Source organism: Trichoderma harzianum (assembly GCF_003025095.1).
Source record: "Trichoderma harzianum CBS 226.95 unplaced genomic scaffold M431scaffold_4, whole genome shotgun sequence".
Lineage (NCBI taxonomy): Eukaryota > Fungi > Ascomycota > Sordariomycetes > Hypocreales > Hypocreaceae > Trichoderma > Trichoderma harzianum.
In genome coordinates, this window is record NW_020209252.1 from 698,987 (window position 1) to 723,008 (window position 24,022).

General features: G+C 52.1%; 6 protein-coding genes across 6 annotated transcripts; 1 reads left to right on the forward strand and 5 right to left on the reverse strand.

Moving 5' to 3' along the window:
- Window positions 1-190: 190 nt before the first annotated feature.
- M431DRAFT_80467 (glycoside hydrolase family 5 protein) lies at window positions 191-1,420 on the reverse strand (the record flags this gene model as incomplete). The annotated part of the gene is made up of 1 exon (XM_024922951.1): window positions 191-1,420. The coding sequence occupies one exon, from the start codon at window positions 1,418-1,420 to the stop codon at window positions 191-193; it is 1,230 nt and encodes a 409-aa protein (XP_024776122.1).
- Window positions 1,421-3,642: 2,222 nt separating this feature from the next.
- M431DRAFT_80322 (hypothetical protein) lies at window positions 3,643-5,295 on the reverse strand (the record flags this gene model as incomplete). Its single annotated transcript, XM_024922930.1, has 4 exons — window positions 3,643-4,026; window positions 4,090-4,860; window positions 4,921-5,162; window positions 5,223-5,295. The coding sequence occupies 4 exons, from the start codon at window positions 5,293-5,295 to the stop codon at window positions 3,643-3,645; spliced, it is 1,470 nt and encodes a 489-aa protein (XP_024776123.1).
- A 10,546-nt stretch (window positions 5,296-15,841) lies between these two features.
- On the reverse strand, window positions 15,842-16,852 carry M431DRAFT_480129 (hypothetical protein; the record flags this gene model as incomplete). The annotated part of the gene is made up of 2 exons (XM_024915835.1): window positions 15,842-16,060; window positions 16,142-16,852. The coding sequence occupies 2 exons, from the start codon at window positions 16,850-16,852 to the stop codon at window positions 15,842-15,844; spliced, it is 930 nt and encodes a 309-aa protein (XP_024776124.1).
- A 727-nt stretch (window positions 16,853-17,579) lies between these two features.
- Window positions 17,580-19,050, reverse strand: M431DRAFT_506204 (hypothetical protein). Its single transcript, XM_024918771.1, has 2 exons — window positions 18,067-19,050; window positions 17,580-18,002 (listed from the first exon to the last, which is right to left on the reverse strand). Exons 1-2 carry the CDS (start codon window positions 18,616-18,618, stop codon window positions 17,859-17,861), a joined length of 696 nt encoding a protein of 231 aa, XP_024776125.1. The 5' UTR covers window positions 18,619-19,050; the 3' UTR covers window positions 17,580-17,858.
- A 408-nt stretch (window positions 19,051-19,458) lies between these two features.
- On the reverse strand, window positions 19,459-20,235 carry M431DRAFT_376517 (hypothetical protein). The gene has a single exon (XM_024914683.1). It carries the CDS (start codon window positions 20,018-20,020, stop codon window positions 19,556-19,558), a length of 465 nt encoding a protein of 154 aa, XP_024776126.1. The 5' UTR covers window positions 20,021-20,235; the 3' UTR covers window positions 19,459-19,555.
- A 1,556-nt stretch (window positions 20,236-21,791) lies between these two features.
- On the forward strand, window positions 21,792-24,022 carry M431DRAFT_492920 (hypothetical protein; the record flags this gene model as incomplete). The annotated part of the gene is made up of 4 exons (XM_024917055.1): window positions 21,792-21,890; window positions 22,422-22,517; window positions 22,581-22,657; window positions 22,732-24,022. 4 exons carry the CDS (start codon window positions 21,792-21,794, stop codon window positions 24,020-24,022), a joined length of 1,563 nt encoding a protein of 520 aa, XP_024776127.1.

The following is a 24,022-nucleotide window of genomic DNA, read 5'->3' on the forward strand; positions in this document are numbered from 1 at the left end:
AATAGATGCCCGGTACCGCATACCCATCCAAACGCCTCCAAAAGCGCCAGTGCATGTGCTCATCAAACTGGGTATGTAACCAAATAACTCCAATCCATGATAAATCCATCAATGAACGATAGCCCAAGCAGGCAAGATATCCTCTGCTTGCCTATGAAAAACAAAGTAAAAAAATCATCCCAATTCCAGTTCATTTCCTCATCAGCTCCTGCAAATCCTTCATGCGATAGTCCAGCACTGGGGTGATCCAGTCATCGTGCACCAGTGAATAAGACTCCTTCTCGTTGTTCTTGGGCTTGCGAGGGTTCAAAGCCCAGTATCCGAAATCTCCATCAATGGACTTGAGATACTGGAGCAAATGCTTCCAGTAGCGCGCATCGCCGACAGTAGGGTCGTTTGGCGCCCCCAGCTCTCCAAACCAGACTGGCGCAATGTCCAAGTCAAGCAGATACGCCCAGTTGTGACGCATCGTCTTGACGAATGACTTGTAATTCCGCTGGGCAAATCGACCTTGCCAGCTTCCCCAGCCTGACCACTTGTAGCCATGAGCAGAGTAGACGAGCTTGTTCTCAACATCCAGACGGACTGGTCGGTCGAGAGCGCCCGAAACATCGTTGGCCGACTCGGTGCCTTCGACAATGATGAGCCAGTCGGACTTCATCTTGAGCAGACGATTGCCGCATTTCTCTGCGGCGGCTGCCCACTTGGACCAGGGCATGGTTCCCCAGAGGCCACGGACCTCGTTGCGGAGATCAGCTCCAATGACCAACGGATTATGCACGAATCGCTCCATGACCGACTCCCAATGTTGAATCCATTCCTCCTCTGTCTGTTTGACGCGGCACAGCGGTCCGAGGTGATCGTTGGCCCAGCCAGCATCGCAAGGGTCTGCCCCACAGCACCAAGTTGCGCTGGTGATGTGGTTGTTGATGATGACAGCAAGTCCAGCATCCGTCAGAGCAGTTGTCACGGCTTCGAACACATCCATGGCGCGAAGGCCCTCGAGGTCCGGGTTCGCAAGCACCAGCCGTGGCTCAAGCACCGGGTTCTTGATGACAAGCTCGTCTGAGTAGGGGAGCCTCACGCTGTTGAAACCCATCTTCTTGATGGTCTCGGCAATGACGCTTCGGTGCTGGATATCCAATCCGCCTGGGACAAAGAGCTCATCACTGGCGCCGTACCAATTGATGGAAGACAGCTTGAACCGATGGCCATTCTCGTCGACAATGTTCCGTCCCTGCGTCCTCAACGGCAGCTTGTAGCTCGATATCCATGTCGTCTCCAGGGGGGCCGGCAGGGGCTTCCGGCTGAAGAGAAGCGACTCTCGATCGGGCATCCACTTGGCATTGAGATCCTGCTCCCGCGCCCACAGAACGGTCAAGTAAAAGACGGCCGGAATCAGCAGCATGAGCATCGCCATCATGAATTTGGATCGCAGTCGGTACCCAAGCCCAAGCCAGAGCTTGCGAGGTGATGCCCTCCGCTTGTTCGCCCACGCCCGACTAACATTTGCTTCGGGTGGAGTATACAGAGGCAGGCTCTCGTCAGAGCTGGAAGCGTCCTCATGGTCATCGCTTGATTGGCTCCAGTGAACATGGCGCTCGGGCTTGTCGGGCTGAGAGCCGTTGGCATCGTCGATATCGCCGCTGACTAAGGCAGCCGGAGCCCGCCTGTCCGCCATTTTGATTGCTTGTGGTACAAGAGGATTCCAAAGTGGTGCTTACACAGCACAACGACGTGATTGGAAAAAAAAAAGTAGCAGAGAGCTCCGAGGATCCCGTTGAGTGAGGCAGAAGTGTTATAACAGTCAACCAACACTAATCCGCCCCTTCTATCGCTCGTGATATGCGTCTCTGTTTGAGGATCTTTTTACCCTTCTTCTTTGTTTTTTGTTATCTCGCGTTGAACTGTGTGGCGGGGTGCAACTATTCAAGCTTAGGTAGATGTCGCGTGCTCATATCCGTACCCAAAAGGCCTTCGGAATCGTCGGGCAGCTCCAAACAAGTGAATGTTGAAAATCAACAAAGGCCACTTCGGGAGGATCAAAAAAGTGCGATCCCGTTGCGTTGGCTATGCAAAAAGCGAGGGAACAGCTCCAGTCAGTAACACAGCCCAGCAACGAGGGAGCAAAGGCAAGGCAAAGAAGAATCGAGGTGTTGTCGTCCCAGGCACCCGACAAGAAAAAGTCGCCGCCTTTATAAACAACCAAACGGCAGAGTTAATTCCGTTCCTGTCACCGCATCTGGCCAATCGCACCTGGCGAGGCCAAGGCCAAGAGCCAAGGGCCGCTCCGGAGAACCCGGACCAAAGTTGCTATTAGTTAGCCATGACCTCACACCTTTCGAACCAGAAAGCAAGCTCGCAACGGTTCGAAAGCGCATCTTCGGCACTCTTCGCCTGTCCGATGGGAGAGCCAAGCCAAAAGTCGTCCCACCGAGGCAGGTACTTGTAAACACACCGCAATCTTGCCGCGGATACGCGTATCCATTGTTCAAAGAGTACATGCGCCCTGGCTCGATGATCGACCTGGCGCGCCAATTGGCGAGACGCCCGCAATGTCTGTAAGCGGAAAGACAAAAATCACACGAGACACCCGCACATCAACAAAAACAGCATTAATAACAACGGCGACAGACGATGTTTTCATGAATATAGAAGCAAATTTGAACTCTTGAATTAATTAATCCAGACACTCGTAATAAAGTATCCAGGCTTTTTGCTCGGTACACATACAAAGTATATACATAAAATACGCTGCGTAGCGACCATGTGCTTCGTGCTATGAGGTAGGCGACCGAATCTGCCGGTAACGGGTACCTAAGCTGCAAGCCTCCCCCACAGGCACTAGCACACTTTTTTTCTTCTTTCTCCTCTGCCGTCTCAGCTCCTGCACACATCCGATCCGCCGCTTCCGGATGCGCCTTTAGTTCCCGCGTTCCGCATGCCATCATCTTAACTCTTCTCCTGAGCTACTCATAACACTTTACATAACAGGTTTTTACCAGAAGATGCTGCCAAAGATATTCAACAGGCGCACGTGCAGATCCCCCGGGGATTTTTGCTCCAGCCTCTAGCCATTAATGGGGGAACTGTCTCGGAGATGTGAGAGCTGGATTCTCCAATCAGGATAAGAGAACCAGCCTCTTTCATCGTGAGCGTCCGCCCCCTTTTTTCTAGGGAGTGTATAAGAAAAGAAAGATAAAAAAGAAATATGGTCCAATATGTACAAACAAATGATATGACCGTGGCGCCACGCTGTCCTGTGTCTTAGAGAGGGTGCCATTCGACTGCAAGTAGAGACCTTTTGTGTCTCTAAATGGCCAATGGCTGAGGGATAGATAGAATTATAATAGAAAGGGTGTAAATGAGCGTCATCGACGCAACATCATGCCGCACCGTGAGATGCTGGACATGTGGCGTCACCTCCAGGGTATTGTTGTTGATTCCATGGCTAGCCGTGGAGCGGGTATCTAAGCAAATGCTTCAAGTCGATTCGTTTGGCTGTGGGAAAGAGGTTGTTCCCCTTCCCCTTCCTCCCCCTTTTTTTTCTGACATCCTTCTTCTATTTTTTTTTCGTTTCTGCATCATGCGAGCGGTTCGCTTCTTTGCTGCTTCTTGCTTCTCGAGCCGACGCTCGGCGACTTATATGCGGTTCATGGCCAATGGGTTCATATCGCGGCCTTGCGGGGCGGCGTAGGTTTGCTGCGCATTCCACTCAGGCCGGGAGCCCTGTGGTGGCCGGGGGTTCGAGTAGGATCGCGCCGGTGCGTTGTATCTGGCCGTTTCGCCAAAGTAATCGGGGGCTTGATTGCCCGCTGCGGATTTCACTGGATCAAGTGGTGTTACCACGGCGCTCGTATCTCTGGAGAGCATCTCGTACGAACGTGTATCTTTCTGATTATCATATCGGGCATCCACCGATACGAATTCCTTCTTTCTGCTATTGAAAGGAGACTTTACCAAATCAACCCAGCCGGTAAACATGGTCCATCGACCAAGGAGGAACAGGATCCAAATGCCGTTGAGCTAATACGCCAGCCAGGTCAGTAACTTGGAGAGTTGGGCGGCCAGGAGAGACTCGATACTTACTGAAAGCAGGACAAGCACGGCAGATACTGTCGCTTCACTGACAACTAGGGAGCCGGCATCGTCAAGACACTTTGTCTTGTCGCCCTGGGCTCCGATGAGGCAGACGATCCACTTCTGAGCCACCTTGGGGTCGTCGGCGATGGATTGAACAATGTTGTCCTGGAAGACGAAGACGACAGAGAAGAAGATGACATCGGCAATGATGATGAGGACAATGGCAATGCCTCGCCATTGAAGAGCAATAACTCGGCGGACTCGGCGGTAAGCCTGTCGCGGGGACATGGTGATGACACTGTTTGAGTAAGTTGGGAGGCTGGATCCTTCGGTCGACGCGGCGTTGTCGTTCAGAGAGGCGAGATAGACCTTGATGCAGTAGCCAAAGGTGGTGAATGTCGTTACGACAGTGATGCTGGCAAAGATGAGGAGCGGGATCCAAAGATCTGCCAAGCTGTTCTTGTGGTTGATATGACACGTTGCGCCGAACCGGAAGGAAACTCCACTGAAGACCAGAGCGAGGATGATGCCAATGGTAGGGATGCCCCAACCAGCGGCTTGGGCGAAAATCATAAAGTTGCGGCCCACAAGAACCTGCCAGCAGATCTGAAGGTGAAGGGAGAGGGAACGAAGGAATGCCCACATCACGGCGCACCAGCCTCCTAGGATCAACATGGCACCCGACGCTCCACAGACACTCAAAGTGTGCATGTCGTTCGGAGTGATGGCATCAAAGCACTGATCCGGCTCGGCCGCTAGCGGAATGACGAATCCCAACTAGAATCAGCGGTTAGCGACCAAGGCTCCCTTTGTGTAAACGACCGTCACTCCACCTACATTCATGATCAAGACACCCAGGGTAAAGCAGATGCTCAGGTAGTGACGGTTCGTCTTTTCCACTGGCAGTGTTGCCCATGATACCAACAGGAAAACGCAGCAGATGACACTGACGGTTGCGATCCAGTTGGCCACGGTGCCGATTGTGGTGAAGCTATCTGGGTAAACCCAGTCTGTCATGGGACAGGGCAAGCAGCATTCAATGGTGCCCGAAATCTTCTGGCACAATCGGCCGCTAACATCTACATCTCAAGTCAACAGATCGATCCAACACCAGTCTTTGGGCGTCCATTTCTACTTACACCCTCCACTACCAAAAAGCGTCGAATCGATGAACGGAGCAGGGCAAAGGTTGATTCCTGTAACGTTGGCCATGGTGGAAGATCGTGTCCGGCAACGGTGGCCTTGAACCGGGTCGAGAAAGGGTCGTTCGTTTAAGCTGTGCCCCTTGAGGGGATTTCGTTGCTGACCGCCTTCCCAAGGTGCACTTTAAGGCGTAGTAGAGGTTATGGATAAACAGGTTGTCGTCGAGGTACAAAATCAAGGAGAGGGGGCGTCAATGAAAGAATGCGATACTATGGGTATCGTGATGGCTTCGCGCACAGTCGAACAGATACGTAGTCATATGACCCAATCGATCAGATAATTCGAAACACTCCAAGGTGGCGTAGGACAGTCGATTGATGTGATGAATCCTCTGACTAGTCGGCGGACGTGCGTTGATGAATAGTAGAGCCGTCGTGATAGTATCACAGCATAGTGAAGCCAAGAAAGGAAGTTGTGTGTGGCGATATGTTACTCAAGAGAGTATAAGAGAGCGGTATTATCCAAGGGATAAGAAAAAGAAGAACAAATAGACAGGAATACAGAATGCCCAGACCCAGACCTCAGCAAAGACAGCATTCAGGCATGAATGCGAGGGCATGCGGGTCATAAAGTACTACTCGTACTTGGCTGAAGAGTCAGATGGACTTCGCAGAGCAGCTGCCAGGCAAGGAAACTAGTCTCGAATACAACGTTCAAGTCGACCAAGAGGCGGGCTGACCCCTGTACGTGCAGAATACCGGGGTCTCTCATGTTCCTAGTAGGGTCGTGAGTTTTGTGGAGCTGCATGGGCTCCGAAAGCTGGACAGGGGCAGTACTTGTCGTCCGCACCGGAGCTTTGTCTTCTGAGAGGTCGCCAGTACATACTGTACTCCGGCCAACTGGACCACACAACCCTTGTGAGAGAGGGTACCTCCATAAGGTGATGAGATGCCACAGGGGCAGAGCAAGGCTTGTTTGGATTGCTGGGGCCTAGCCCAAGGAGAGGCTCCAATGGGGCTCTCTCCACTCGTCTCTGGGATGTTTCTTTGGCGAGATGCATTGGGGTCTCAAGGATCTCGCGGGCAAGTAGACTGCGGCTTGGAGCTGCTGTCCCTCACGATTGGAGGACTTGGCCGGGGGTCTTCTTGGTTATGGCTTTCTAGTCACAATTATTTAGTGGCAATTAGTGGCAGTGTTGGTCAACTATCGGTAGGAGAGGCACTTGGCAGGGGTGTGTGAATTTGTCGACAAGAGGCGAACCAAGTTGCGCGCAGGCGCTTGGCGACTCCCAACGGCGGTCGCGCAATCTTCGAGAGCCCAGCCAGTAACGTAGGCATACGAGTACATATTCGGCTGCTGATAGTGCCGAGAGAGTGTGTTACCAGAATGGCAAATCAGCAAGCAGTGCCCGTGCTTGTGTTCTGTTAACCCATGCCTGCCCTTGGACGGTTCGAGCTGAATCCGCGCAGCCATGAAGCCCCAAAATCGACAATCGTAACAGAGATGTGACCCCTGAAGGACGTTCCTGGCTTGTCCAAGTAGGCTCGTGGCGGTGGGGGCGTTCCCGGGCGAAAAGCTTGAGCTCGCCGGCGGCTTTCGTACGAGTCCCAGTAGTGGCATCTGTATGTACTGTATGTACGAGTATGGAGTACTTGCATGCGACGCTGCTGGGTCAAACACTTAGGGGCTGCCGGGCTGTCGTCCAGGGGCTTTTTTCCTCACTCGATCCCACACAGTACCCTCCGTCCTGAAGGCGAGCGGGGAGAGAAGCCTTGAACTCCACCTGGGACTGCAGCTCGGCAGCCTTCTGATTCAGAACGGTTGAGGGCGAAGAAAGCTCCAGGGTCAAGGGCACCAGGCGAACAATGTGGGTGGGGGTGAGAGAGCCAAAGGCACGGCACAGCACCCAAAATAGGCTATTAGGCCCGTGCTGAAGAAGACGATCTCATCTAGCTGCTTTTGGGCGATGTAGGGGATTTGGGATAGCCGGCCGCTGTCACAGACGTGATTACGTCCTGTGGCGCTCGACTAACAGCTTATGGTACAAAGCTGGCACTAACGACGAGAGTAATTTAAGCTCGCGCAAGAGTCCCTTCTCCATCGTGGAATACCTGTTCCAAAGTCAGTTAGATTTGGAGAGTGATGTGCGTTTCTATCGAGCTTCTTATGCATGTGTGAAGAGCCTTTCCCTCCTGGGCATCCGTTAGTCGGCCAACCAACAGTCACTTACACCAGGGCGCCCCAGAATGACTATCGAGGGCATCTTTCTCAGAAGAGCTACCCGAGAGAGAGAGATGAGAAATCTTTCGACCTGTTGATATGCCCCGACTGTGTACAGTACTTGGTCCCTAAGATATTGGTACCTATTACTAGGCGTGGCTGCAAAGTCCAGCTAGTGTCTGACTCTTCCCATGGTGAGAAACGTAGCTGGTGTTCATCCACACATTTCGGTAGACGTATTCTGGAATACAAGTATAATCTTCAAAAGGTTGCCTCACAGTGCATCCAGAGGGAAGCCGGAGTAAGACCAATTAGGCGAACCGTAACGTCGTACGGCGGGCGGCACCCACCAAAGCCATGCGTCGTACATCGTAATGCGTGTTATTAGGTAGCGCAATAGTCTGTTGCCTCGATCAGTTCTGCCATAGTTATCAGCTGGTATTGGAGAAGTAATTGAAAAGGCCAACGGTCACGCCTCTGCTCACACCGTCAGTAACCATCCCTCACAAGACGAATCTAAGATTCTCACAATAATCGTGCCGATGCGGAGTACACTGCGCTGCCGACGCGCTTATGCGCCCTCGAACCGAAAATCAGGAGTTCGTACCAGCGGCACAGGATGTAAGCAGGCCAATCTCATCAGTCATCACGTCTGGTCAAGTTTCTGCTTGGCAAAGAGCCACACTGCTCAATAGCACAGTCTGAATTAATATGCCAATGCATATACGAAAGGCTTCGCGGTCTAGATTCTTCGATCCTCGTGCACCATTGGCCATCTGCTCAGCTTCATCGCAGGACAAGAGCCAGACCCAGTGTGACGAGCTCCTCCAGGGCGCACAAAGCATCCGTCTTCTCATGGTAGCGGGGGCGTGCAACTGAGCCGGCTGCTTCCCGCCCCTACATACATTAGGGCTGAGAGAGATACACCAAGCGCACATGGAAACCGCATGGTGCTGACAGGTACTCGTACGTCCCGCGCCGGGCCACGCAAGCGGTACAGTATAAGCTTCAACGACAGCCGCACCATCGTGTCTGTTGTGAAGCCATCGCGAGTGCCGATGAATTGTGCCATGACGGATGGATGGCGCCTTGCTTTGTCAAGGGGGCCAATGAAGGGCCTCGCAAGTCATAAATCACCTTGCCAATGACCGTTGGATGCTACTGAAGACTGTTGAGAAGCACGCAAGGCCGAGATGCTGGTCCATGCCATGGCGGTTGGTCTCCTCCCCACCCAGCAGCATATGCATGTGTGAGCTTGTGCAGAATGCCCGGAGTCTGGCGTCTTGTAAAATCCCGTAAATGGAGTGGGCCGGACAGGCGATGCGATTTGTCGAAGCCAGAGCCAAAGGAGCAGAGCCAACCAGGTGGTGCCTGTTCCCTGAGAATATCGACTCTTGTGCATAGACTTACAGTAATTTGATCTCACCTGAACAGGCTGCGGGCGACCAGTCAGCAGTGAGAAGAGGCGAAATGGGAGGAACACGAAGCGCCCAATCGAATCGAATCTGCCCAGTCATGGATCAATAGCACATACGAACATACGAAGCACAGCTGGAGACGAAAGTCCTAGGGTTTCTAGGTTGTGAATGGCGAATTTGACGACAGCAGCGCCAATCTCCGCCTATGGGAGACTCAGAAGCAGTTCCTGCCCTCTGACTGGCTGTTAAGCCGCCCATGTTCCTTCCACCCAGGCCCATGCATTGGGGAGGGGTACGCAGAAGAAAAAAAAACCTGGACCTGGCATTGACATTACATTTGCATCAAAATACGCCCCAAAGCAAAATTCAAATCTGGCTTCAATGCACGAGCAATTGAGAGAATCCATCTGTCTGGCTCTCATCCCCGACTCTCAAGCGAACACTGTGTTTTCTCTCCATCGCCTAGCCGACCCCGGTCTCTTTCCCGTGTCCTGCAAAGGACCATGCAGATGAGCCCAGCGCAAACGAATAGGCGTCCAGCATCGCTTTTCAGCCTATAAACCAAGACGGGGCCCTTCCAACAACTAAGCTTTCTTAGCCGGTTGCAAGGATGCACTCTTTATCGTCTCTCAGAGGATTATAGCTCTTACTGCAGACCAGCGCAAGTGCACTGTACAAGCCAGGTGGTCTGCAAAGGCGACGATTGCAATTCCAAATATCCCTGCACAGAGCGGGGATGCAGCGCCCCAATCGTGGGGAGAACAGCCCACCGCATTCCACACAAGCACGGAGTACTCAGAATACAGTAGGTATCAATCCTCAATGTTTATGCTACTACCTGCTACAACAAGCACAGGTAGTATCAGTATGCCCAGGTTACATTTCGGTATATGTAGGCTAACCTGTCGGCACAGCTATATCCCCGAATATACGTTTGCATTTACCGCTTCTATAACGACGGGTCTGGTGATGAGTTACAAAGCCGGCAAGCCGGGTTGCAGGGTCTGGGCCTCGCGATCAACAGCATCTGAAGATGCATCTGTGTTGATCTGTGTCATAGCTTTCTACATCTGTGGAGATGAAGGACGGACCACCTAGAGACAACTAATAACGACCTGCCTCACATGCAGGCTTGCAGATGAGCTATTGACGCCATTGACGACATCAGATATAACTAAAAGCGAGCGAACAATTCCTAAAGAGCCATACCCCAGAGGAAAATGCGGAGGTAGATGCATATCTAGGCGAAAGGCACATGCCGCCCCCAAACAATTTCAGTCAGAACCTCGGCATGCAAAGCTCTTCAAAGTGCCCGCTGTCTACATGATATTTCTTACAGAAACGGAGGTACGCGTACTGCAGTCGTCAAAGCAATCGAAGAGAGTCGATCTCGGTGCCATCTGTGGACTCTAAATCAGTAGCCCGGGTACGCAGGTAGTCAGTCACCCGCGGCCCTGAGATCCAAATTTTGCGGAGAGCAAATTGTGCACCGCTCTCTGAGCTCCATGAGCGCAGTCATCTTGAATCTCGCTTAGAACATCTCATCTCCCGCGACGGCCCTACGAGTATGTCGGTCATCATGTGCTTTCCTCTAGCGGCAGTACAATTGTCAGATGAGGTCGTACTCGTAGCAATCGAGTCTCCTCGGAACAAGCTTTACACTATGTAGAGGCCAAGATCTTCACTGACCTTCAAAGGAAATACTAGTAACAAGCGGGCGCCGTTAGGTGGTCATGCATCTGATCAAGCCACTATCTAACAACCCCGCGATTTGGCATTTCAGGGACGATGCAACATTCTAATCTCTAAGCGCTACTCACGACAAAATGCTCTGATAAACATACCTCCTGCAGCTTTACTGAAATGTTGTACTCTTTCGAGAATATCGTCTTCTGGATGTCTTTTAGCTATTGATAAGTTCCAGGGTTCAATAGCACCTCCTGGTCACCTAGAGCCAAATTGATCACAGTCACTCAGAACAGAATACAAACCGCTTCTCCGTTGCCTTACTTGGTCACCTACGTTTAACTCATCGACTCAGAAGCCAAGTTTTAATGCGACCAACCGGCCGTCGATCTCAACGTGGTCCTTGGTTTAGTCTCTGACGTGATTCGTCCAGTTTCAACGCCAAATTTCTAGTCGCAAGCTACGGAGTACTAACGTGTATTTGCGCTACGGGTTCCAGATTGTCGGCGACCAACAGACAAATACGACGCAAGTACAGTACGAGTACACACTTGATGTAATGGAAAGGACACCGTTACAAAGAATGGATCACGGCATCGGGCTTTAGACGATGATCAACCCCAGTTTGATGGGCCCTGGGGCAGTAATTACTGTACATTCCCTCACAAAGAGACGATCTTTCCTAGCCGTCCACCGAGAGCGCTGCCAAAGCCCCTGATGGAATGCCCAGCGGGTTTGCCAGGAGACCTGTCTCAGTAGTAGTTCCATTTGGTTGCCGATACTACGGAGTTGGCTGCGTCCGTGTACGAGTCCTACTCGTGGTGGACGGTCAACGCATCTTATCGAATCTCCGACGACACCGGCAGTCCTCCTGAGTCCATATGGGGAAAAAATTGGGGGTTCCTGAAGCTGGTGCGGGCAACAAAATTAATACTTCCATTCAAGTCATTTCGATACGGCCGCAGACACAGAGAGGACTTGTCTGAATACGACAGAGATGCCTTTGATCCGGACCGATGGTAAATTGGCATCCATGGGAGCCCTGACTCACAAGAAACCAAGAACCTTGCCTTTCACATGGCGGCACGTTGTCAGTTCCATCCACCCTCGATGCAACACCGGCTAAAAGGATTTGTTAATTCATGCGCTTGACCTTGGCAACTGACGATCGATCTCTTTCTCTTTCCGTCTTTCTTCGTATCTCTTTGCCCAAATAGTCAATTGCGACCCCAGAGACGTTGCATACATACATCTCTACCTTATCAGCCTGCATTCTTACACCAGTTCGGCGAGGAATGCATGGCCGAAATACTACCTGTATTCGCCTACATGCATACAAGCTCGCTTCGGTGATTGCGCATCTTTCCATGCTGTGACTGGCGGTGTGAAATGCAGACGGAGACCCGATTACATTACTGTACGGAGTACTGTATGTTCAAATCGTTTTCGTGTGCATCCGCTAGCACACCATCACGTACCAAACTTGTTTGACGCTATTCTCTGAAATAAAGGAGGAAATCTGGGCGACCTCAACCTCCGTGGGCTATCAAAGTCGTGATTTTCAACACAGGAGGTGGGCTTTGCGCCTACAAACCAAGTCGGTTACGAGGATGCGGGTCGTGGTTGAATGCCAGTAGTACCAAGGCTGTCTGGCCAAATCGGACAATGTCGTTTCGATGCAGACTCGGCTATGTTGCCGTCTTCGAGATTCTGAAACCAACGAACGTTTCCGGCCTTTCTCTCGGCCGGAATACACTTCTGAATCTCACAGGTGGTAGGTCAACGAGCCTGACTAAGTCAACGTGACAGCTGCCATTACAAGCATGCTATCACAGAAGCACAACAACTTGACACAATTTGAGAATCGAATTCTTCCCATTCAGCAACCAAATTCCCAGTGGATGAAGAATGTCTGTGCTTCTCGGAACTTCTCACCCCGGCTGTCCGGAAGTTAGCGCAGTCTCGGCAGCCAGATATTTGATCAACTCTGAAGGTTGACCTTGCATGGGTCTCGTCGTGGGCCCCAAAAGCCAAGGCAAGATAGTGCAAGCATTCTGTCCCTCGTATGGGGTATGTACCGCGTACTCAAGCTTAGAGAACGGGGCCGGAGCTGAAGCCCAGGTGCACTATCGCCAACTAATCTTGAACTCAATACGGAATACGGAGGATAAATCTGCTTCCCCATTGCCGGGAGAGCTGGGAGGTAAACTTGGCATCCGCGCCCTATTGTACTCCTTCGGCGGCAATTAGCTAAGATCAATTGCGAAAGTCGACCATACGATGACACTACTGTGGCCGCAAAAGCTAGATTGGACCGTTGGGTTCGATATGTTCAAAAAGGGAAACCTGGTGAAACGATGGTCCGCTGTCAAAGTAGGCAAACGACACCTGACAGCAGGCGAAACAACCCCGAAGGGACTTGGCCGTGGGGACCTTACCAAGCGCACATCGTACGAAATTCACAAACTATCAGCTGGCCATGGCATCATAATCTTGAATGTTCCAGGGACAATGTCTCAGCTACCAGCTCGTTTCAATAGCGGTTCTTCTAACATTTGGCGACTGAGATAAATATGACACAAAGTTTTGAGGAGAACGCAAGCCGCAAGAATCCACCAGGCTATGAGACGACTGCCAGACCACCATCTACAAAACTGGAGCCGGATGCCACCAATATCGGCCGTAGTGGTGCGGATATAGCCTACCTGCTCGTGTCTGAGTTGGTAATACCTTGCACAGAGTACAGCTACTGGGGAACGAGCAGGTATCTGCTCTCATTATCCCCTGCTCGTATGAGTACGCTTTCCCTTGCAAGGCTTTGGTCTTGAAATCGCATCTTTACAGTACAGGCACGGTACATGTAAATTTCCCAGCTTGTCCACAAGGCTAGGTAGCAAAGCCTCAAAATATCCGACGTACATGTACATACCGGTACCCTGGTTGGAGAAAGAAGCCGCGCGGAAAGGTTTATTATAACCTGCGCAGCTAATGCGAAGGAATGAAGTATTATATGGCGATGAACAGCGCCAAACGGCGCGACGAGTCATGTATCGGTACGGTACAGCTGAGAAGCGCACATGGAGGGTCCCTGTGTGTAGCTCCTCTGTCCACAAAACGTGCAGGTAAGAAGGCTGAGCATGTTCTTCGTCAAAGGGGGGCCCAAGAGAGGTTCCCTTGACGCAATCTGAAATTCTCACTCGCAAGCGACGGCCACATGAGGAACCCCTGACGTGCACCAGCGGCCGGAATATACCCGTAGGTATTTACGGGCAGTTGGATGAGCTGGACGTGGTGCTAACGAATTTCATCTCCCTCTCGGGCTCAATCTTGCGGGAGGCGTTTCTTGGTCCGTCCCCTGTTAGCGGCAGCCTCTATCCTGTTTAGGCCCTTGATGTTTCTCGAACACCGTTTAGACGCGGGCTTAGTTTCTCGCTTTGTTGAGATTTGCACCGATGTCACCACAGTCGATAAGCTGAATAGATGGGGGTTCAGAACGCTGTCTTTCTCATTCGGCTGAGATTCCCCGACGATTAAGCAGAGTCGTGTCCGCGGGACGCATTTTCTTTCGTCTTATGCTTACTCGCCATGAATTCGAGAGCCGGCCCTGAACTGTGATGATTGGCCAGGCATACGGAATAAAACACCCAATGAGTGAGCAGTGAGAGCTCCACAAATGCAGGTACAGAGCGCAGAATATGTACGAGTACAGGTGCGTGTGAAGTGCCGTGACGTGTGATGCGAGTAAGATGGCCCGCTTCCAGGGCGCGGAGCTACAGATGGGTCTTTTTCGTGGAAATGTGATGCATTGCGGAGTGTCTATGGAGAATACTGGTGCAAGAATACGGAGAAGGAGTACAGTATAGAAGGAACAAGGCGGCATGATGTGGATAAGAGGAGCTGATTCGAAGCAGCGTTGTTTTACTATACGGCACAAGCGTTCTCACCGGCGGCGGAGATGTCACCTGCTTCGATTTAAGCGACAAGTTTCTTACTACAGAACCAACTAAACAGAGCGGCCGAGTATCGTTTTGAGGATCTGCAACGGTGGGAACAAGACCGGCTTGATCCATGTGGCTCTATGGAGTCCCCATCTACGTGTATCCTCAAGTCCACCAACGACAGTGTTGATATGGCATGCGAGCTGGGCATCAGGGTGGCATATAAATTGCTGGCACGAACGATTCAAGGTCTTGTCTCCGGGCCCATTGCATGTACATGAGACAGCAGCAAGGCTTCAGGCTTCAGCCAGGGGTCTCGCGAGGAAAACGAGCCCAGCAGAAATTTCATCCAACATCTCAGGATAAAGTTGTGTGCGCACGGCGCCGGAACCCGATGCTTGTCTTCGGCAGCATGGCCGACTTGGTCCTAGTCTTCTCCTAATGCTGCGGCGGAGAAAAAAAAAAAAAGCACGCGGCGTGGCGCTCTCTTGTGGCGTCGTGATCCTTGAAAGAAGATGCCCACTCGGGGGGGCGACGGATGGCAAGAAGCGGCCCATAACGCCGATGGCACCCAGCGTTGTGTCCTTTCGGGTGGAAATGGGTTCATGCCGATCGTGGAGCTACGGAATGGCGTTTGCTTGAGAAGCTTCCATGGCACTTTTTTTAGGCTTCTGTGCCGTGCCCAAAGTGGTTCTGGCAGGTTAACTTGAAATTACTAGATGCTAGCCTTGGAGCAACAACCGCTGGTGCGGCGTGGCGTCGACAGGGGGAGGAAGGATTACTTAGGACGCCGACTAGAATACGGACGGGAGTGGGATGCAATGGTGATATCCCGCAGTTCATGGGAACAAGGAAGTGGCGCTTTTCTAGAAGGCTTCTAGTCCAACGGGCATGAAGGAGCGTAATGTGAGTGAAATGAGGTTAATCACATCGCGCTGGGAGCCTTTGCCTTGGCGGATGCGAGGTCCGGCTACGGTGCTACGGGTGTTCGGGGTGTGTGGTTCGATAGCAGCGTTGCATTTGCGGCTCAGCAGCTGCAGCGACTTCTCAAATCGACACATTCGTCCGGGCTGCTGTTGGGTCGTTGGATCGGGGGTCAATATATGCTGCTAACATCGCAACCAGCGTACGAGTACGGATATACACGAGTCAAGCATACAGGATGCCCAGACCTACCTACCTGGCACGTCACTTGAACAAAGGAAATACGGATATCGTTGGTAGTATTGATTATCAAGCACCGACTCTTCCTCTCGACTTCTACCCGTCCAACATACATTGTATGCTTGCTCGCCTCCATCACAATGTCACCGTGCGTTATGTGTTGAAGACAACGGTTTGTGGTGTCAGTTCTCATTGAATTGCGCCAAGCACTTCGGATGAATTCACGCTCAGTTGCACGCAGGCCGCGTCAGCGAGGACAACGGCGATGGGCTTCTCCAGAGCAATCTTGATCGGCCAGCCTTTTCTGTTCGTGAATCCTGTGTGATTTGAGTGCAAGTAGCTGGCAAGGTTGTTCGCCAGAGTGCTGGCCAACGCCTCAAGCGTTTCAAATGACGACTGGCTCATGACCTGTTGACCGCTCAGTATCTAGGACTGCCCGTATCCGGCTTTCGGAAGGCTACGCTCGTAGCATGGGGTTTTCAAACTTACCTTGACTGTCTCTCCTTCTATCATTGTGAATATGTCTTTGTCGATATCAAACTTGTCAATTTCAATACTCGCAACGACGACCTGTTTGGCCTGCCGCTCGTTGTCATTGACACCGATGAGAGTGGGAACTCTCAGGTCGTGGATCTTGAGGCTCAAGCCCCTTGGTTGAGGTCTTGACTCGCCATCACGTCCAAAGAGGGCTATTCTGGTGAGACTCACGCCGCCTCCCAGCAGCGATGCCTTGGGCAGGTGCACAGTGAGCTCGAGACATCGAATCGTCGATGGTTTCAGGAACGAGGTCTGGGCCTCTGAGTCCTCATCCGTCACCTTGGCCCTTCCGTTGCAGTCCTGGCCGGTGAGATCCTCCCAGATGGTGTTGACGATGTCTCGTAAACTTGAAAACTGACTTTTCTTAGATGTGTCGCCTGATCCTTCTGCGTGCTGGCTCTGTTTCTCGAGTGAAGCCAATATCGCCTTGCTAAGCAGGCCATAGTGAACGGTATCGGCCTGCACGCTATCGGCAGAAGATGAGCCGTCGAAGGCCTCCTTGAGCATGACGGAGGCGGAGACGCTCAGCGGCTGAGGCCTCCCTTTTCTGTTCCAGGCATCGGATGGTCCCTCAATGGATGTCTGAAGATTCCGAACCCGCACTATGGCGGGAGGCTGTCCTGCCAGGAAGCGGACACGCCAGTTTGGCTCCAAGTCCGCCATGTCTCTTGTCTTCCCCCGGCTTATATGCAGCTGAAAGTTGGGGCCTCAGACTATGAGGTGGGTGTTGAATAAGTAAGATCGACGCCCTTGCTTTTTTTGGTGTTTGGGCCGCCACGGCCTTGCGGGATGCAGCAGGTCAGAGTTTTGCCGAGCTGACGCTGTTCTTCTTCCCCCACGTTTGAGAGCTTCTCTCCTCAGCAGGCCGTGAACCAAGTCTCTCTTCTTGAGGCGTTGCAAAGGCAATGAATTCCACGTTGATTTCTCGTATGTCTGGCGTTTTTCTCTGGTGATTCAAGCGGTCTGTTCTGTTCTGGCTCACTGAGACGGTGAGAGAAGGAGGGAAAATGGGAGCGAAGGCGGGGTTGAGAGGGCCAGCGAAAAGAAAATCTCTGGCTGTGCAACCGAAAAAACGTTGTGGCCAATGCAAGGGAACAAAGTGCCACGCAAGGCGAGACAATTTAGAATTTGGCTGAAACATGGCCTTATCGGTGGCTTGAAGCCGCATTGTTTCCCAGCATATTCTACTTTATTCTTGGCCTCTTATCTTGCTCATTTTTGCTCTAATTCTTGACGATTTGTATTTTATTTTTCCGTGGTAATGCAGGTGGCCCGTTGGAGTTATGCACACTGTTAGCGCTCTTTTGTCCGAATTACCCTACAAGGCAGTAACCTTTTTGAACAGTATGATGTTATACAATGAGACTGATGACGGGATTCAACGATATGGACACGAATAGATACGTAATTCATATACGGGTATTAAATTATAAATGAAAATCTATCTCGATGAGACGCCACACAGTCCCGCTGTGCGTCATGATCTATGAGGTCTAATAATGCCTTGGTTCCGTTTAATCTACCATCTAAGTATTTTGTAATTCCAAACCTCTATCCTGTAAACGAAGGAAATGAAAACTCCAGTCTATTCTATCCATACATCAAAATCATCAAAAAATAAGAAAAAAGGAAAAAGAAAAAAGAGTCATTCAATCATCAGGCATGTTCGTTAAATGTCGGCCTTGTCACACTGAGGCACATCGCCGTTGGTCACTTCCTTGATAAACTCGGGATCAGGGTTGAAGAGCATGACGTGGAAGTGTTCCACAGCATGAATAGACTTCAAGGCTGCCCAGTTCTTGAACCACATGACCTGCAAGCAAAAACGTCAATCAGTGATAAAATTCCCACAAGAGGAGGGGGTGATCCCAACTCACCGTGTTGGCGGGCATTCGGGATCGGAACGTCTTGGTCACAAAGTCGTCAATCTCCTTCCTCGCCTTGTCCGTCAAGTCCCCGGTGGCAGAGCGCGCCTTGAGCTCAAACTTTGTCCAGACGACCAGGTGGACGATGCGGCGATCAAGCCCGTACGGCCAGTCGTTGTGAAGGATCTTGAAGTCGTCCTCGTGTTGGAACGGGGCGCCGCGGGCCACGACGGGCATGTCCCAGCGCAGACGCTCCCTCAGGACAAAGTTTGCGATGCTGCCGTGGATCTTGCCCAGGCGGTAGGTGAAGGCCTTGTAGCGGCGCAGGTCAGAGGGCACGCGCTGGAACCGCTCCAGGTTGTTTGTCCGGATGAGGTAGCTGACTTCCTCCCATGTCTGGGTGCGATACTCCGAGTCGGGCGTGGAGACGGTGCGGAGGTCTTTGGGGTTGAGGCCGACGAGGTACGGTGGGCACTGGGTCGTGCGTTCCGTCTCGGGGACGTTGATGTGCCAGAAGGGGAGGCTGGCGCTGGGAAGGGTGATTGTGATGTTGAGGGAACCCATTGTTTGTTTGTGTTTTTGGGTTAAAGTTTGTTGACGATATTCCCCAGGTGCTGGCGTTGAGAGGCACGGACGGGACGAGGAGATGGAGAGTTGTGGGCCGGAGGACGCCGAGGTGGGATTCCGGAACCGGAACGGAAAACGTTGCCACTCTGCCCGTTACGATAAGCTTCGAGATATGGACAAGAACAAGAACAAGAACAAGGTCTCAGCAGGGTATCCCGGGTTTCTTCAGAGATGGTATTGCTCGGTGCTATGAGGCATCCAAGAGGGCGAGAAAGCGACTCGCGGGGTACATGGCGATATAAGAGCAAACGGTTTGCTGTCCATGCTATCTTTTCGTGCCAGAAGATTCTCCATCAGGGCACATGAATCTCTGCAACATTCGACTCCGCTGCAGTGCGCAAACTGGAAGCTCCGGAATGTGTCATCGCGGACTCACCAACGGCGCATGTGCATTGGCGCAAATGACGCCGTTATTGGCACTATCTGGGCGGAACTCTTGTACTGTAACGCTTGGAAATGTTTCCCTTGACTTCTTTTTTGCATCAGATGCAACGTTGTCGTGGAAAATTCGGAATGCTTGGGAGCACGGGCCATTCAAGAGCCGGCGTGCCGCCACGGGGTCTGAGTGGCTGGCTACAGGGCGCTACAGGGCGTAGTTTAGTGGTTGCAGCGGCACTGATGGGCGTCTGAGGCCCGCTGGAATGCTCCAGTGCTGTTTTTCTTGGGGGCACGGGATCCTATCTATGGGGCCTGTTGTGGCGTCCAGTACATGTACTATGTAAGCCGAATGGCGTTGCAGCGATAAAGAAAAAGGCCATATGCAACCTTGACTTTATCTTCCATCTTCTCCAGTCTCCACGACGGGGGAACAAGGCCGATTAAGTAGTTTCTTTAAGAAGAGGTAACTTGTAAGTAGAAGCTCTTTTTCTTCTTCTCACCGTGCACCCCCGGTCAGGAGAATCCGTTTGGAGACTGGCGTTTTGCACCGTCGTTCGATGCTACAGTTTATACAAGAGGCGGAGCTACAGTGGGAAATTATCGTCATTTCTTGCAGTGGACCAAACCTGCTGTTAGCGAAACAGTAGCAATATTCTGCATGACCATATTTGCTTTTTCCTTCCTTCTTCGTCTTGTTGCTGAGGGACGAGAACGCTGCAAAGAACCTCCCTTTCTTTTTCCCGTCCCTTCTTTTGCCTAATGCTATTGAGCTGATTCCGAGCAATGCCGATGCTCCCTTAACCCCACGTGTTTGGAACCAAACCGGGCCGTTATAGGAGGTCCGGAGCTGATACGGAGGTCGCATCGTGGTAATGTGTCGATGCCTAACTCGAGTCCCGTTTCCGAGTTGAGCAATTTTCTTCCTAGAGGGATTGGGATTGGGATTCAGTCGAGTCGCCATATTAATATATGAAATATGCAGAAAAGGATTGAAGAGAGAGAAACCGCGCGATTGCTGCTGCTGCTGCCACAAGTACTCGTACCGGGACACATCCGTCTCAGCCAGGCGGGAGGCTTTCCGGATGACCTCTACCGAGCAGAGCCGGCAGTAGTGCCGACTAGCAGACGTTAGTACCTTGCCTGAGTAAGGATACAGATGATGAACCTTGCGGAACGGTGTCTGAGAAAAGAAAAAGAGACATGTCACCCGTGCGACTGATGACTTTGTGCCTGAACCTTTCAAGTACACGACTCCTTTTTGGCCCTACCCGTCCATGGCCAGAGTCTAGAGCTTCAATCTCGTTGGGAGTCGAGGGATTTTTGCCTGCTTTGTGGGATTACAGCATGGGCATGCAGCCCAATGGCAGTGCCTTTGGGCAGCCAGACGCAACATGCATCGTCATGATTTGCCGCCGCCTGTGTATCGCATCTGGGCGCCGATGCATATCGTCGTGCATATATACATGTGCGAGGTACCCCTAACACGAGATGCAGTGAGAATGATAGAAACCAAAGCTCATGATAGCAGAGGGATAAAAAAATTTCTCTTCTCTTGCAGTCTGCCACACACACTTTTGTCTAGTTTTTCTCTCGCTTTGCCTCTTTTCCCCTCAATCCTCACACAAGCAGCTGAAAGCGTGGTATTCTGTTGGGAACCGATTGGCACGGCGGCACAGGTACATGTGCCAAGCTCAAAGAGAACATGAACACCACCCTCTCACACAATTGGCCACTTAGTTAATAAGCTTGGGCCGTGAAACCAGGCAGACAAGAAAAAGAAAAAAAAGTGGCGGGGTTCATTGCTGAACTGCGGATCCCACCTCCCATTCACTGTGCAAAGTGGATGGCATTCAGAACAGGCTTTTTCCCGTGCCTCTTCTCTCCTGGCGGCAAAAAATAGACTTGACCTGGAAGCATAGGAGTATCTAGAAGAAAACGGTCTGGCTCAGCCCCGAATGATTGGTGGTCCCCTCAACCCCCGGCCTTTGGGCTCCTGACAGCGAGGGGATTCGGCCGGGATAAGTTGCGCGGGCTCTCTACTAGTAGGTCGATGCGAAATGCTGGTGGAGCGTCGTGGTTGTTCAGGGGAATCGACACGACACGACACAGCACAGCAACGATGGGATCCAGAAATTACGGTCAAAAGTTGCAGCAGCAGCCATTGACCCAATAATAAAGGGGCTGCCCCGTTTCTGTTAAAGCCAGAGGTTCTGCCGTCGATCTGTGGACATAGAAATTGCTTCTTTTTTCTCTTCATCCATAATCCTGATCCCGCCGGAGATTCTGTGTAGCAAAGCCTTGGGAGCTAAAGCTGCTGTTGTGTCCTTGTACGTATTGGCTCAATCTCGATCTCGCCCCCCTCAACCATCATACTTGCAACAAAAGATGCCGTGAGCCTGCTGGCGGGCGTCACTGATTGACGTCAACACGACAGAATCAATCACAATCAGCACAGCACATGCAACAGCAGCGTAATTAACTGGGTCGTGCTAGATTGGCTAAACATCCTGCTTGGGGCAAAGCTCAATTCAAATCCACCCCGCCAGTCCATCATCCACCCCACCTTAGGACCTGATACCTCCCCCCTTCTCGAACCGCCAAACCAAACCAACCTCCATCTCAATCTGCCTTCTATTAAAAGCTGCGAATCGCCGCAAATCGAAAAGCTCGCCCGCGTACGAGCCCCGTCCCACAAGCAAACACTCGAGCAAACACACTCAATCACAATCACAATGGCGGGAGTCAAGAGCGCTCTGCCAACGCACCTCATGCCAAACCCTGAGGACAACGGCTTTGAGCAGCGTCACCATGGCAAGACTCGCAGTCACATGGCAAGTAGCCCCTCGTTTCCTTCGTTCTACAGTCTGTTGTTCATCACCGTTGTGGCATTGGCCTTTATTTGCGATGCGAGCCCTTGCGACGGGAGAAGAGACAGCTAGCTCGCGCTTTGGCGGTATAGCTATGGGGAGCTCCCCTCAGTCTGACTTGATGACGGTACCCCTCATGGCCGTGCCTTGGTCGTGGTAATGCGCGCACCACGCCAGCTGGCGAGGCGATATGGCCATTGAGTTTTGAAAAAAGGCCCTTGGGAAAAACTAATGGCCGCGGAAGCGACCTGACGTCAATCTTTGTGCACTTGCCATCAGGTGATGGCATTCCTGATTGCTGAGGGCTCGCAGAAATGGTGCCTCTAATCACTGCCAGCCAAGCTCTGCCTATGTCAACAGCAGCTTCTCTTCCCTTCTTCATCTTGCCCGCTCCACGTTTTGATTTTGATTCTGTTTCTTTCTTCCCATGACCAGACTTTCAAAATGTCTCCCAGCGAAGTGCTTCGTGAGCTCCAGCTAACCGATCATAATCAGGCCTTCGAGAACACCTCGACCAACGTCGCTGCTGCCCAGATGCGAAATGCCCTGACAAACCTCGCCGAGACCGTCGAGGACCCCAAGGAGAAGAAGGTTAGAAATAATGAAATACCAACCAGAAGCGTGGCAGCTCTGCTAACGCACTGGAATTTTTAGCTGTTCGAGACTGAGATGGACAACTTCTTTGCCCTGTTCCGACGATACCTCAACGACAAGGCCAAGGGAAATGCGGTGTACGTTTTATAACCCCCTCCTTCTCTTCTCCCCTCATACTATGCGACAAGGGTTGCTGACAAAAGAGCTATAGTGACTGGGACCGCATTGCCCCTCCCGCCCAGGGACAGGTCGTTGACTACGAGGACCTTGCCAACACCGAGTCCGTCCAGTTCCTGAACAAGCTCGCCGTCCTCAAGCTCAACGGAGGTCTGGGTACCTCCATGGGTTGCGTTGGACCCAAGTCCGTCATCGAAGTCCGTGATGGCATGTCCTTCCTCGACCTGTCTGTTCGTCAGATTGAATACCTGAACCGCACCTACAGCGTCAACGTGCCCTTCATCCTGATGAACTCGTTCAACACCAACGATGATACCGCTGCCATTATCAAGAAGTACGAGGGCCACAACGTGGACATCCTCACCTTCAACCAGTCAAGATACCCCCGAATCTACAAGGACTCGCTGCTGCCTGTCCCCAAGTCATTCAACTCGTCCATCACCGAGTGGTACCCTCCCGGACACGGTGACGTTTTCGAGTCCCTGTACAACTCTGGCATCCTCGACCAGCTGTTGGAGCGCGGCATCGAGATTATCTTCCTGTCCAACGTCGACAACCTGGGCGCCGTCGTCGACCTGCGCATCCTGCAGCACATGGTTGAGACCAAGGCCGAGTACATCATGGAGTTGACCAACAAGACCAAGGCCGACGTCAAGGGTGGTACCATCATTGACTACGAGGGATCAGTCCGCCTGCTTGAAATCGCCCAGGTGCCCAAGGAGCACGTCAACGAGTTCAAGTCCATCAAGAAGTTCAAGTACTTCAACACCAACAACATCTGGCTGAACCTCAGCGCCATCAAGCGTGTCGTGGAGAATAACGAGCTGGCTATGGAGATTATCCCCAACGGCAAGACCATCCCCGGCGACAAGAAGGGCGAGTCGGACATTTCCATCCTCCAGCTCGAGACGGCCGTCGGTGCTGCCATCCGCCACTTCAACAACGCCCACGGTGTCAACGTTCCCCGTCGGCGATTCTTGCCCGTCAAGACGTGCTCCGACCTGATGCTGGTCAAGTCCGACCTGTACACCCTCAAGCACGGCCAGCTCCAGATGAGCGCCGCCCGATTCGGCGACGCCCCTCTGATCAAGCTGGGCAGCGACTTCAAGAAGGTGTCCGACTTCCAGAAGCACATCCCCTCCATCCCCAAGGTGCTGGAGCTTGACCACCTGACCATCACTGGTGCCGTCAACCTGGGCCGCGGCGTGACGCTCAAGGGCACAGTCATCATCGTGGCGACCGAGGGAAGCACCATTGACATTCCCCCGGGATCTATCCTCGAAAACGTCGTCGTTCAGGGTAGCTTGCGTCTGTTGGAGCACTAA